This window comes from Merops nubicus, unplaced genomic scaffold (genome assembly GCF_000691845.1).
Source record: "Merops nubicus isolate BGI_N331 unplaced genomic scaffold, ASM69184v1 scaffold1370, whole genome shotgun sequence".
NCBI classification, from domain to species: Eukaryota; Metazoa; Chordata; class Aves; order Coraciiformes; family Meropidae; genus Merops; species Merops nubicus.
This window is the reverse complement of record NW_008584619.1, coordinates 43,578-59,000: the sequence shown is the minus strand read 5'-3', so window position 1 is coordinate 59,000 and position 15,423 is coordinate 43,578. Positions and strand designations below refer to the sequence as shown.

At 38.7% G+C, this 15,423-nt stretch overlaps 1 protein-coding gene across 1 annotated transcript in view; it reads left to right on the top strand.

The window, feature by feature from the left end:
* Positions 1 to 15,423, top strand: part of MAP3K5 (mitogen-activated protein kinase kinase kinase 5) — a 76,329-nt gene that overhangs the window by 20,420 nt on the left and 40,486 nt on the right. Inside the window, exons 7-10 of the mRNA XM_008944657.1 lie at positions 2,317 to 2,429; positions 8,911 to 9,070; positions 11,320 to 11,473; positions 14,056 to 14,163. Of these exons, the coding sequence (XP_008942905.1) occupies positions 2,317 to 2,429; positions 8,911 to 9,070; positions 11,320 to 11,473; positions 14,056 to 14,163 (535 nt within the window). The remainder of the gene's footprint in view (positions 1 to 2,316; positions 2,430 to 8,910; positions 9,071 to 11,319; positions 11,474 to 14,055; positions 14,164 to 15,423) is intronic.

Sequence of the window (15,423 nt, the reverse complement as noted above, 5' to 3'; positions counted from 1 at the left end):
GGATTATTTTATTTATTTTTTCTTTGTAAATTTTTGCTGTCCAGACTATGTGGATATGAGGCAGGTTTAAGAATGTTAGCACCCGATCTTGTAGAATATGAAATTACACTTTTGATAGTAATGATTTAGGAGAGATAAGCAGAACTACAGAGATCCAAGATACTAGTATTTCTTGGTGTGAGAAGCATATAAATGTGGCTAGAAAAATGAATTTATGCTGTGGGGAAAGGAGATTTGGAAGCAATTTTGAAAAGAAAGGCAGAACCCAGGAACAAAAATTCTCAACAGGTCCCTTCTAGCCTTCTGTGGGTAGGCAAGGGCAGTAGGGGACTTCAGGGGTGGCCTCTGACAAGAGACAGGTTCTAGCCAGCTCCAATGGACTCATCACTGGCCAAAAAAGAACACTTCAGCAGCACTGGTGGTGCCTCTGTGGTAACATATATAAAAAAGGGCTTTTTTTTTTCAGGCAGTTTTACCAATGCTTCTGCAAACAGTAACTGTTTTGCAAGCTTAGGCTCCTCTCCACCTTCTTTGCCTGTATGTTCAACGTTGTTTATAACACAAGTAAGCCCACCTGTTGATATGCATGACAGATGGTTATTTTATCTTAAAATTTTGAAGTTTTGTGTGTATCTGTCCAAGAACTAGAGATTTGTCAGTTATGCCAGAAAATATGCATTTTTTTGAAAAATAACAAAGTACAATCCTTTGTATTAGAAGAAAAATACTTATTTTCTAAGCGTGTTTTTCTGTGACAACTTCTGTTGTCAATCTTTCCTTTCTCCTTTTCCTGATATTGCATGAGGATTACAGCATGAAAGATCTCTAGGGGAAAAAAGAGTTCAGTTCCCAACATCACTATGTGTCCAAAAGGATTATGCAAGCCAATGGGTCTCTTCTAGCTATACATGTTTTGTATGTACTTCCTTCCTTGTTTTGTTGTAATTCATAGTACAAGAGGAAAGGCAGATGGTGAAAGAGACTGGATTGGGTCTTCTCTGCTCATCGTGCTTTTTTTTAGAGGGCCAGACTTTTGTTTAATGATTAAGTCCTTTGGAGGTGGGCAACTGGAGTATAGAAATAGTATAATGCAGCAGAATGAAGAGGAGGCTGGCTTGTGGTTTTGGAACACAGAGGTTATGTTAAAAGATTCAGAGTCCTGAATCACTAGAGCAGGAAAAAACAAAACAAAACAAAACCCAACCAAAAACAACAACAACAAAAAAAATAAAATAAAATTAAAAAGTGGCCATATTTTTGGCCTGTTAAGATCAAAATGCCTTAGCTTTGGTTACATGTCAAAGCATGGTCTGGAAGCCAAATCTCTTGGTTTTGCATCGGTTAGTTTCCTTTTCTTCTTTATGTATTAATCTCACAGCATGGTTAGTTTTTTTTATATAATCCATTTGTTTGTTTGTTTCTTTCCTATATCTTTGAAAGTGATGTAAAACTCCATTGCTGTTACTGTAGTGGGGTTGTGCTGATGGAATCTCTTGTGCTCCTTAACTCACGTGTGATAGTCCTGTCTGCTGTCTCCTTACAGGGGGCTGTGTGTATACATATGCAACCAAATACGTTCTTATTCCCTAGAATAGGTCAGAAGCATTGTAGATCTGTTGTCACCACAACTTACATTGCTAACATGAGGATAGTGTGCTGTGTTTGTGTGAAGTCCCTCAACTTATTTTAAAGGCTATTCTTGCTCGCTCCCTTTCTCTTGAGGAGAACAAAATCTGGCATAGTCCTTTTCTATGTGAATAGACTCATAAGAACAATGTCAAATGAGATACCCGGTGAAGAACAAAATTTGGAGTAGCTGAAGTCGTAGCTAAATGTGAAGTGTGTTCTTACATCACTTGCTTCTTTGCTTGTGCATTTTGATACAGTTGTATGTCACTGTATCAGGTCCACCATAGAATTAAAGATTTCAAGTCAGTGAAAATTCATATACTTCAGTAAAGTAATGAGCTTATTAATAAACATAACTGTGAAGCAGGTCTCTAACAAGCTGATAGTATTTGTTTTTTTCTTTAATCTCAAAATTGGAATACTAATAAGATACTGTAACTTTACTGGGATGGATGATTGGGATCTGTGCTTGTTGTGTGAGGGGAAAGGAAATGGGAGGAGAATGTATAAATAACAGACTCCTAAAAATAACCACAAAGCATGTGTGGAAAACAGTGAGGTATTTTTGCTTCCATGGATTCTTGCTGTGTAAACAGAAGATAAGCACTTAAAGTACCTAAAAGTATAATTGTGACCCTATTAGATCGCATTATTTAGGAAATAAACTTTTATGTTTATTTTTTCTAGGTTCAAGAAGGCATTTGAATCAGAGCCAACATTACAGTCGGGGATTAATTATGCAGTACTCCTCCTGGCAGCTGGACATTGCTTTGATACTTCTTTTGAGCTACGGAAAGTTGGTAATTATAACTTGCATCTTCACAGTGAAGTCACATTCTAGTGAAAGTGTGACATTACTCACTGTCACAGGACAGAAATCTAATGGTTGTATACACGTTTTGATGGTGAGCATGTGAATATTTAAGTTGGTCTTCCTGTTTTCCCCCCCATTCCCACCAGGTGAACATTTTCATGTAGACCTGGTTCCAGTTTCAAGGTCTTAACTGGTTACCAGAGCTTAGTGAAAACTGACAATCCTTCTTTGCAATAGCATCATTTGTGTGAAACAAGAACACCTGAAAGGATATCCAGTTCTTTACCATTCTTTAAAACAAACAAACAAAACCCCCTGGAGAACTGTAGGGAATATGGACCAAAGAATTTATCTTAAGAGTGGGGATGTGCTTGACTTGAGCTTGGGAGTGGCTAAGAGAAGAACATTTCTCTTCTGATCCTTTCTCTGAGCTTTCCTAAATGTCTCTATTTGTAGATTCATAGAATCAGAGTGGTTTGAGTTGGAAGGGACCCTTTAAAGACCATCTAGTCTGACTCCCCTGCCACGGGCAGGGACGTCTTTCACTAAATAGGTCGCTCAACCTGACCTTGAAATCTTCCAAGAATGTGGCATTCACGATTTTCCTGGACAACCTGGTCCGATGTCTCACCACTCCTGTTGTAAAAAATGTGTTGCTTAAGAAGGAAAATTAAGGTGTCTATTTTGTGTGTGATTTTACTGGATTTGAGGAAAGTGCAAAGTCAAAATTAGTCAGTAGTACTTTCTGGAAAGGTATGGGAGAAAGCACTGAATGTTGAAACATGGTAACATATCCTTTGCAACCTCCATTCTTTCCCTGATCTCATATAATTCTTGACTTACTGTAAAGTCTTTTTTATCCTTCTATCTCCTGAAGAGGTTGTCAAGTGAGAAAGAAACAGTATTTTTCACAGGATGTATCTCTAATCAGCCATTACTCTAGTTTAGAAGTTAGGTTTGTGCTGTGTGTCTGGAACTAATTTTCTAGATAGAGAAGTTTGAGTGTGAAGGTCAGAGTGAGATGTTACTTTCACATAGATAATGGAAGTGATTTTGAAAATCTCTCATGTGAATGAAGGTATTAATTTGGATGCGAGAGGCCGCATAGACTTGCCCCAACTACTGTGATTGCCCTTCTGCTAGTGGGTGAGATTGTGCTTTTTATGTCAGGTAGAATACTTCCTCTTCTGAAATTTGACTTCTTGTGCCACCATAGCAGGTAAAAATATGGTTTGCTTTCTGCATAGTATTTATAAATATTCACTCAGCTGGCCTAATTTTAAATTGGGTAGTTTGGCAAAGCTGGGTTGTATTTATTGTGAAGTTTAATTTTAATCCCTCCATTTTAAAGAAATTTCTCAATTGCACAAAGGCTACAGCAAACTAGATTTGGACAAATGAATTGTACTGATGAAATCTGGATCTTACTTGTCGGGATTAGATGTTTGGTATCAGCTTGTAGTGAGTTTTACAGTGATGTTTTTCTCCATACTAACAATAGGGTGGTTACAGAAATTAAGGTCCCTTATTACTTAAGGTTCCATCCATGGCTGATTTAGTGGAGAAATACCTGATAGCTCTTTGGTGGAAGGTTTTGTTGGTGTGCCTCTCTCTTACGTAAACATTTACTTGGTGTCTGCTGAAAACCCTTGATACAGCAACCCCTCCTGTTATCTACTTTTCTTCTGTTATGGAAAATATTGTCAGAATACTTTAAGCCTCAGCCTGATGTAGGTATTTTGAAATGTTTTCAAATACATGTACACTGTAGACCCTATGTGTGTCATTAGTCCTTAATTTCTTTTTGATAAAACTGTGGTCACTGTTCACAGAATCATTGAATACCGGGTTGGAAGGGGGACCTCAAGGATCATCTGGTCCAACCTTTCTTAGTAAAAGCACAGTCTAGGCAACATCGCCCAGCACCCTGTCCAACTGAATCTTGAGTGTCCAGTGTTTGGGAAATCCACTTCCCCGGGGAGATTATTCTAATGGCTGATTGTTCTTGTGAAAAATTTTTCCTCTTGTGTTCAATTAGAATCTCCACAGGAGAAATTCGTACCCATTACCCCTTGTTGTCTCCGTGATACTTCCTGTAAAAAGAGTCTTCATCTTCTCTGTAGCCACCCTTTAAATATTGGAAACATGATGATAAAGTCTATCCTAAGATGACTTCTCTCAAGGCTGAGCAAACCCAGGTCTCTCAGCCTTTCCTCATATGGCAGCTTCCAAGTGCTTTGATCATCTTTGTGGCCTTTCTCTGGACTCTCTCCAGCCTGTCCACACCTTTTTTTTTTTTGTATAGCAGGGACCAAAACTGAACCCAGTATTACAGGTGTGGCCTGACAAGTGCTGAGCAGAGTGGGATAATGACTTCTTTATATCTGCTGGTGATGCATTTAGTGCAATTCATTCTGCTGGCTTTCTTTGCCACTGCAGCACACTGGTCACTCATACTGAGCTTGCTGTCCGCCAGGACCCCCAGATTCCCCAAAACTGAACCCAGTATTACAGGTGTGGCCTGACAAGTGCTGAGCAGAGTGGGATAATGACTTCTTTATATCTGCTGGTGATGCATTTAGTGCAATTCATTCTGCTGGCTTTCTTTGCCACTGCAGCACACTGGTCACTCATACTGAGCTTGCTGTCCGCCAGGACCCCCAGATTCCTTTGCACAGAGCTGCTTTCCAGCTAGGTAGATCCCAGCCTGTGCTGCAGTCCTAAATTGTGTTTTCCGAGGTTCAAGACGTAATATTTGTCTTCATACAATGAGGTTTGTCAGCTGACTTGAGTTGTGCTGCGTTCTGAGGAGTATTTAGTATTTTCTTTGTCGTGAGCAAAAATAAGCAAAATCACAGAGGTAAAACTGGGAAATTTGGATTTTTTTTTTTCCCTGTCCCAAGGATTTCTTATGTGTGTGTTGTTCTTTTCATGTCACCTATTCAGATCTGTGTGTACAAAACCATTTGTTAGCAGTATTTAGATTTGCCTGGCAGTGCTTTCAGTTTTGTGTCTACCCACAGCATTATCTGTAACACATAGACATGAGAAGAAGTCTGCCTTCAGCTGGGATGTGAGAAGAGAGGCAAGAACAAGCTGCTTCAGTCCAGGTTATATGGAAATGATATTGTTAAGCTGGGAAAGTCTAAGGAAGGATATGGTCCCTAACAGTACTTCAGAGGATGCATGAGGCCATAAATAGAAGATGCATATCTGATTACATTGGGAATGTTGTAATAATGCCAGTAAAACTAAGTCCAGTACTAAAGAGAACTTTTACTCCTTTATATCAGATCAGAAAATCTGCCTTCTTAAAGTTCCTGCCTCTACTTATCAGACAATAGTTTGCAACTAAATGATCACGTGAAACATTAATTAAAATATTTCCATTTTCTGAATAGTATTGCTTTCTTAAACGTACAAAACTGCAGAACTTGGAGACCAAAACAGAAATGCAGTGTATTGCATTGACAGTCTGTGCAACTTTGACACACAAAGGGTCCTGTAAGATTAATTGTTCTGTCAATATTTGAGCAAGAAAAGATGTTTGTTTATAAAGGCTTCACAGTAATATTTAAGTGGTAATATCAACTTACTGTATCTTGTTTTCTTCACAAGCTGTGGGTAGATTTTAGTGTTATAAAAACAATGGCTTCCCTAGCAATAATGGTTCCTCTATTTTGTCTCATTTATTTTCAAGGGAAAATATTTTTGGTTAATATATACTGGAAGTCAGCTGCTGCTTTTTTTTTTCCTCCCACTGTGAATGCCAAGTTTGTTATGGAAGGAGAGGATGTCTTGACTTTGCCTGGATTTTTTTTATACTGTCAAAAAAACTTCTAAAGACGGTGAAATCAAAATCCAGTTTTCTCTAGTTTCTTGAGAAGAGAAATTATGCGAGGAGTCCAGGGACTCAAAGTGAAATTCATGAAAGGTGTTTACTTTGCATAGAAAGTTTGTGGTTTTTTTTTTTTTTTTCTTTTTTCCCCCCATACCCCAAAAGAACAAACTCACTGGAAAACAAAACAAAAAAAACCAACTCTATAAATTCGAGTTACAGTCCTTTGAACGTACCACTGATGTGTCTGCATTGCAGCTGCATTTTTCCAACCTGCCTTTCAGGGAGAAGTAAGTTTGTAGATGAGCTTTGTTGAGGAAGGTCAGCAAACTTGAGTAAGTTTTAGCATGAAGTACCTCATCTTTCTCAGAACAATTTAATGGAAGGCTGGTGTTGTCTCTAAGGTAATAGGATCCACTTCACAGAATACTTGTGTCAAACTTCTGGTTCATCCAGGCTACATAACAGTAATGATTGCCAGACTTGGTGTTCTGAGATACCACTGGTGCTACACATCCATCCTTTCTCCCACTATCTTCCTATAGCTCTCCCTTGTTCTATGAGCTGGGACTCAAAATCCTTGCTATCAACAGTCTTACCCTCCTGACAAACACTTGCCCTGCCAGGCCAATAATCCCAGTCCCTCTACATATGTCTTGTACCTGCTTTGGCTCTGCTCCATGTCTGGAGCACTGGAGGGGTGTGATGGGTGGGTTCCTGGAGGTGCAGTGAAGTGAGGTGGAGTCCACAAGCCTGTGAACCAGAGACCAGTGCTGCTGCTTTTTTTGACAAATAGCTTGTGATAGCATGTTAGTGCTCGCTGTGACTGTGAGTGCTGTCGCCTAGTGCTCAGCAAGACTCTCCGCACAGCTGAACTGCTCCCTTTGCCTGGCCTTCCAGCAAAGGTATATGCTTGCAGTGACCCGGGTGTCCCTGTGACACCGATTCCTTACTGCCTTTGTGCTGAGGTCACGTTCAAAGCCTGTGGAAATGAGTAAATGTCTGTCTGTTCTTGTCTGTTGTTGTCATGTGGGTGCAGATGTTTTATACATTCTGGTAGAGCCCTTGGGCCTTTGAGGATTTTGCTGAGTAGTGTTACTCTAGGGTCCTCAGGGAGATTAATCTTTTCCTGTTTACTGTGTTTTGTGGATAGCGTGTAGGTTTTGGTTCTAGAAGCCAACAGAAGTTGAACACCTGTAACACACATTTCTCCTTCCTATCCTACACCAACGAATGAAGGTGTACATCTTCAAGTGGTCTCTTGACAGTGTGGATTTCTGTAGCACCTCTGCTTAAAGCCTTGCAGAGCTGATATACGTCGGGTTGGTCCAGAGGTACTGCTGTATGTTGTGGAGGTGGTGGACATTGCATTATGTCTCGGATAGATCTGAAATATTTTGTAAAATTTATTCCATTTTTATCTCTTCAGGGATAGCAAACTTCTTTCCCAAGAAATGAACAAATAATGTTATTATATAATTTAAATATTTTGTTCTGTATTTTACTCAAGCATGAAAATTTCTTCTTAACAAGAGAACACAGTGTGAAACAGACGTATGAGATAGGCTATAGACCATTTGCATACAGTTTCACATCTAAAAACCATCTATTGTCTCATATTGATAACATAAAAGTGTGAACAATGTGAGAAGATAAGATGAACTTTGAGGACTGAAATGTAGTTAATGATATTCATTTTGGTAAGATTTATTGCTGCTTCCAGTATGAAGTTTAGTCTGCTAGCTACTTGAGGAAGGTTAAGGAAAAAATGAAAATCAACAGTTACATTGACATTTCTTGTGACTATTCAGTCATAATATCAAGGAGGATGGAAAGTGATGTGGAAGGGAAGCTGGGAACAGTGAATAAAAGACCACAGTGGTGAAGAGACTTGTCTTTTAAGCTGCAAATTGGTTTTTCTTTTTTGTCATGGTGTGGCATACCTCATATTAGCTATAAATATGTAGCAGCTAATATAAACTGAAAGTCATCTTGAAGGCCACTGGGAAACTTGTAGTTCTCACAAAACTTAGCAAATCAAAATAAAACCTGAGGCTCTCCATAGTCTTGAGTTGCTGAGGGACTTTTGAATATTAATAGATGTCTTTCATTGGGGTAGGACTTGCGGCAATTAAAAGAACATCACTGCTGGAAGAAGCCCAGTGGATCATCTGTTCCTTCTGCATGGGACCTTGTCTATAAAGGTAAGTTTGGGGCTTGGGGCTTGTAAATCAAAAAAACAAAGCAGAAAAAAACATAATAGGTGCCTTATTCAGCATCTGTTAAGTTTTTAAGCTATGTTGTGTAGCCTAAGGCCCCAATTTACCTTTACAGATGAGGTCCATGCACGAACATAGGTAATCTGACTATGGCCTTGTCCTGACAGTGATGTCTTAAAGGCTTTTCAAGAATGGAACTTGAGGAAGAGGGGGAGGGGAAAAAAAATCTGCTACAGCTTAGGGTGTTTGGAAGGCATATAACATGAACTGGTAAGTATGATTTCTGTCTTACTTCACTGAAACAGGGAGACCACAGTAATGTAAGCAATTACTAGATTTCAAATCAGGGAAATGGTTATTTTAAAACTGCTTTAATATGTTCATGTGACCTGTTGTTCTTTTTACTACAGGAGTAAAGATCAGCAGCCTGCTTGGTAAAAAGGGGAGCTTGGAGAAACTGCAGAGCTATTGGGAAGTGGGATCTTTCTTGGGGGCCAGTATGTTGGCTAATGACCATATAAGAGTGATCCAGGCTTCAGAAAAGCTGTTTAAGCTAAAGGCACCAGCATGGTAAGGCGATAAACAAGATCATGTATGTTGCTATGTGTTAAAACATGGGACTCCTTTAGCAGTCACATTCAATATCATATTTAGATGACTGGAGATTTGGTTTGGTTTTTAACAGATTTTCCTCTCTGTGTATTGTTTCACTGTGCTCCTTTTTTTTTTTTTCCCCCCCCCAGAGAAGGGATTCTATTCCCTTTTGCCCTTTATTCAGGAATAAATATGGTATGGGTGTTTAATTTGATGTCTGAGAAGGACAGATTCATCATTGGCGCCAGGCTCTTCTGAGGGCAAGGGGGAAAGGAGGAGCTACTCCTCCTTGTAGGCACAATATACTTAAGTGGTTACTTTGCTAAAGAGGAGTGACAGTGGCTTGCGGGTTTAGTCATAGGTGCCTGAAAGTTTTTGGAAATGCAGACAGCTTGGCTAGAGAGGCGTGGGTCTACTTTGGAGTACTGCGATGGGTACTGCGCATAGCAGCAGTTTTAGAAACTTGAACACGAATTTGCTGTATGGACAAGTATTTGCTGTATGGTATAAACTGCATCTCATGATGATTGAGAAGAATGCAGATTAAAGTCCAGTTAACAGGAAGATTTTAAGTCTTAGGTTAAAATACAGCCCTGTAGATTCAACATCTGTTGTGCAAAGGCTGAGATATGTGCTCTGTCAGCAGGCTCCTGGCATCTGTTTTGCTTCGGGTGTAGGCAGGACTTAAGGACCAGTCACTGGGGTCCTGTTGCTTTGGTAGAATGGAGACTCCTTCTAATTAAAAAAGCTGCCACTCTGCCAATTGAAAGAGTCTGTGTGTTGCAGCCTATGTATTTTTGTCATCTTGTAAAGGCTAGAAGGTGTCTCCAAAAGCTGATCAGAGGGCAATCATAGAATGCTTTGGATTGGAAGGGACCTTAAAGTTCTTCTAGTTCTAACACCCATGCTGTGGGCAGGGACACCATCCACTAGATCAGGTTGCTCAAAGCTCCATCAGCCTGACCTTGAACACTTCCAGGGATATACATATCTGTACTAAAACACACAAGTGCTAAATTTCTGTATCACAGTAACACAGGAAACCATTTAAATAAATGCTGTTTACAGTGTATTTATCTGCATGGTTTTCCATTTTTATTATGTGTATGTTTTACTGAGAAGCTGGATAACACTCTCTGGAAGTCTCCCGGTAGAGTGCTCTTGGGTTTTATCTGGTTGTCAAGATTTTATGTACGAGTGCCTTCGGGGTATAAGTCTGTGGATTAAACTCTGAAAAGACAGTACACTCATTTGTGCTTCAGGAAGCATTTCTCCTGTGAGCAACTCCTTCTCAGTCTGTTGCCTACTGCTCAGCAGAGCCCACGTGGTGCAAAGGGGAGTAGATACAGTGTCTTGAGCTGGATATTGCCATAGCCTAAGAAGGATGACTGGAAAATGCAGAGCTACGGAACTGTTCCCAAAAGGCCCTCTGAGTTTACATTTTACCTTCTTGTCATGAACCTAGAAACAAAGTTTCTGTGAATAATCTAATTGCGATAAGGTGATAGCTGTTATAAATCCTCTTTAAGCATGTATTTCTCATTGCTGTAGTAGTCATAAAGATTGGATAAGATTGTTTACAGCTTTTTTTAAAAAAGTGCCAAGAGAAAGCAATATTATGAGAAGCCCCATAAATCAGCCCCAGAAAGAACAGTGGAGAGAGGAAGGAGCTGCATTTGTTGGAAACATTCAGCATCATTGTTGTCCCTCCCTAGCAGTGTCAAAAGGCTGCTTAGCATAGTTGCTGTCATCTTTATGGGATAACCAATTCCAGAAGGATCACAGTTTAGAAATCTGTGTTAAACATCTGCCAGTGTCAATACAGTACAGAAGACAGAACAATGTAAATTTAAACTAGTGGACTTTTCACCTGAAGTAATTTGAGTTTGATCACTACTGAAACAGGTTTGATATGGGCTCAGTTTGGTCCATAGATTGAGGATTTAGCTATTTAATTAAGCTTTCATGGTTTAGGGTGGGAGGCAGTATATGGGATGAGGAATTTATGCAGGAAGGAGTGTCCCAGAACTATTTGTATTTCAGGTTACTAATACAGCAGCTGCATTTCCAGGTCTAAATGGGCAATTGCTATTATTAAAAGCAGTCCTAGAGAGCCAAAACTTTACTGGCTACCTTGGTGTTGCAATGGTGAATTCTTCAGTTGTGATTAAAGGTTTTATTTACAAAGTGTATTAAATATACTGTGTATGCTTGGATGATCACAGGTACCTTAAGTCTATTGTGGAGACTATTTTGATATGTCAACATTTTAAGAAACTAACTCCAGAACAACACACAGCCAAACAGGAACTTGTGGACTTCTGGATGGACTTCCTTGTTGAAGCCACAAAGACAGATGTGTCTGTAGTTCGATTTCCAGTAAGTGGTTGGTTTTGGATTTTTTAATAAATTGTGATATGAAGGAAGTTAACACAAAACTTTGCTTGTTTTTAAGTTGCCAGGCAATATACTGCTTGTCCAGAAGAAATGTGTTTAGCCTGCGTATTAGATTGATTTTAATTGATTGCACATAGCTACACTGAGATTGCATGGTGTGTTCCATGTGAAAGTATTGAGGAAAAAAGTCAAGATAAGACTTCACTGTTTAGTGTTTACTGCCAGTGGTTATACTTCTGAAGCAAACCTTGGCAGCATATTCCATGTGATACTACAGTAACTTAATTAACCTTTGAAGTGAAGATACTTGATTTTAGTCTTTCTAGCTCAGTAGGCTTTGCATAACCTACTCCCAATTAATCCTGTACTCTTAGAGGTTAAAAATCAACCCAAGCAGTCAAATCTATTGTTCCAGCTACTAGACAATGCATTTCAACAACATTGCACTGTAAATATATGTATACTTCTCTGATTTCTTCCACAAAGGTTTTCCTGAATATTTTTATTAGATATCCTGCTGTTGTACAATGTCCTGAAAGTATACTGTAAAAAGTTTTGTTTCCTGTACATGTTAACTATATATGTGCAGGAAACAATGTCTTGGGTGTTCCTTCTAGCTAACCATTGGCAAAATCAACTGTTTTATTTTAAGTAGCAATTGCTGTTGCCTCCCAGGTACTTGAAGTGCATACTGGTTGAGTTGTACAGTTCTTTTGGCTTCCGTGTGTAGATGGGATAATAAACTTTAAGGAAGACTCTAGTATTTGGCAGCAACAGCTTAAGGCAATAAAGTGGAAGCCATGTGAGACTCCAGGGAATCTGGTTCTCCTCTGAGGAGAATGGGTATAAAGTGATCATGACTTCTCATAATACAAAAATTCTAATTTGTGCCTGTTAAGAAGGAAAAATCACACCATTCAACAAGTCAATGAAACAAAAGACCTTTTTCTCTCCCTTCTCCCAGGTTTTTGCGAATAATTTATTCTACAAGAAGTCTTTCTCATATTTCCTTACTAGCTAGTGAATTGTTCTTAGAGCTTGAATTCAAGAACTTGACTGTCCATCAGTACTAGCTTAGCTGCTGGTTACTCTCTTATGTGGTAGCATCAGTGTCATCAACTTTTTCAGCCTTTAGAGGACGAAATGACACAATGTGTGGGTAACTTGCTATAGGCTAAATACCTTAGCTTGTGAAATAGTCTAAACCACATTTTAGAAATCATAGCTGTGTGAAGATGCCAAGCTACGCATTGTAAATCGTGACTAGTGAGATTTCAAGAATTAAATGTCTAGGTATTTTTCAGAATTTGGCTTTGCACTTCTTCCAGTGTACCTGTGTGCTCATTGACTCGATAGGTGACATGGCTTAGATTGGTTTCTAAGCTGTCATTCTTTCCAAGATTTTCTGCTTAGGTGTTTATGTAGTTTTTTAAATAGATGTAGACCAAGTTACCCCAGTCAATCATTATTTCCTAAAGCAATTCTTTGAACTCCGAAAATGTTCAAATGAAAAATTCTGTATCTTGGACATTTTCAAGGTGGTGGTTGTTTTGAGCTTTTATGGGCAAGGGAAAAGAGAACAAAGTGAAGAGATTATCAGTTTGTTAACCATCTTCAGTTTAGTCCTATTTTATAAATGTCTTTCAGCGAAACGCTGAGGGCTATAAATCTGCCTATGCATGCTGTAGTGGAAGAGAGTAGCTTTTTCTTAAGTAATAATAATACTTTACATTCTGAAGAGTCAGAATACCTTCAACACAGGCAATATAGATTTGGTGTTTCAGACATCAGAATTCAACCACTCAAAATTTAAAATAAATAGTGCCAATGGGAAACCACACTACTTCAAATAGCCAGACTTTTACTTTATCCACTGAAGTGTGCTGGAAGCTTTAAAGGTCTGGAAGTAATTCTAGCAGAACATTATTAAAGTGGCAGGTTTCATTTACTGAGTAGTTAAATTAGATTAAATACTGCTCCATTGCATCCCATCTCTTTTACATGATGGTTCTAGGTTTTGTTTCACTTACTCCAGGAAGTCTTCTATAATCTTTAGCTCTCAGCCTCTTGGGGTGGTGCTTGTTGCTTTTGAGAAAATCATTTGATCTGTGGCTACAATTCACAGTAGTCTAAAACAAAAGCGTTTGTGTCTAGGTCTAAGTTTGTCTTTTTCTGAATTACACAAATGCTCTTCTACCAAAAGATAGTAAAGGGATACCATGAGTCCTGTCCACATGGGAGATGGATGTTCATGAATGGCACTGCAAGAGAGTGAATTGTGATTTCAAGATCTGGTAACGTTCAGAGAAATAATCTGGAAAATTACAATATGTGCTGCCGATTGACAATAGCCTTATGTAAACTATATTAAGATTGCCTTTTTTTTAAATCTCAAGTTTTACTGACAAACATACTGAACTAGCCCAGTACCTAGAAGTCTCTTTTGTTCTGTTTTCCCTGTCTTTTCCCTTACACTGGTATGACTACAGATAGTTTTAACAAATTTTAATACCTTTTAAAATACTTTGTATCTTGTACTAACTGTTAAATGTTTTTCCTACAAGGTTTTAATATTAGAACCAACAAAAATCTACCAGCCCTCATATCTCTCCATCAACAGTGAAGCTGAAGAGAAGACTGTGTCTATCTGGCATGTGCTGCCTGATGACAAGGTATACCATGGTGTTGTCTGTAGTCCTAACTTCTTTCAAAATTTAAAAATATGCATGGTGCACAAGGTATATAAATATGCAAACAGTTGTATCTAATGATGGATTCTGCGAAGTAGAAAAGTGTTTTAGTAAAATGCAGGAAGATGCTGTGGACATGTTGCCGTGCTTTTTTTAATTTCATATGGCATTCTTAATTTTTTCTTTTAAGTTTGCCGTATTGTTCAATGGATATGTTGTCTCCATCATTGTTAAAAATGAGTTGCATCTTCTTTTAAGTTGATTCAAATTAGTATGTAATATACAAGTCTGTTGCATAAGATTTCATAAGTGATTTACAATATACTGTCATCATGCAAATAATGTAGCATAAAATTACAAACAGAAGTATCTTCTTCTTGTACTTACAGTATTGCTTGTCAGCTGTGCTAAGTACTCCTCTCATATGAAAGTACAAGAGACTGGTGTCTTAAACAGGAATGGAATCATTCAAAAGCCAGAGTAGTATTTGGCAGAAGGATGGATAGCTAGATGGATGGATGGATGCTCAGAAGGTCTAGATATGGAAAAAGCTGGGAAGTCCATATGTCAGATGTGAGATAACCAGATGTATTTGGGAAGAAGCTTAGAAAATTTGGAGGTGCAAGGGGGAGCGGAAAACCTGGAATGGTTATTGCATTCTGGGATGCTTAGGAAGTCAAATCTTGGTAAGAGTGAAGACAGGAGGACATTGTAGAACCTCAGAGAAGGACAGGAGCCCAGAAACAAGAGGGAGTATATGAAGAGTGAACAGAGGCCGAGTCAGATTGGAAGCACACTGCTGGAGATGGTGCAGTTCATAAGAACTAGCACAGATCATTCTTCCGTGGCAGCGTTTTGTTTGCCTGGATAGGACAGTGAAGACAGTGAAGTTTTTTCAGGTACTCCATCCTTCAGCTTTTTTACTTATAGTCTGTTAAAGAAGGAACATTTTTGCATGCAGAATATGTGAGGCTGTACTGCTTAGAATTTGTGTTATGAGTTCATGAGAAAATGTAAACGGAGCGTGGCTGCAATAGTATATTTAGCGCACAAACTGAAACGTTTGCCTAGACCAATGAATTTGTTTGTTTGTGGCTTGTTCTGACTGATGTTTTTCCAAGTAGGCTCAGCCTCTGAGAATAAAATTAAAAAAAAAGATTTATACAATTCTTGGAGAAACCCAAAATTTACCACACTGTAAATAATGATTTATCAGTGCTAGAGAGTAACCTTTGCTATTGT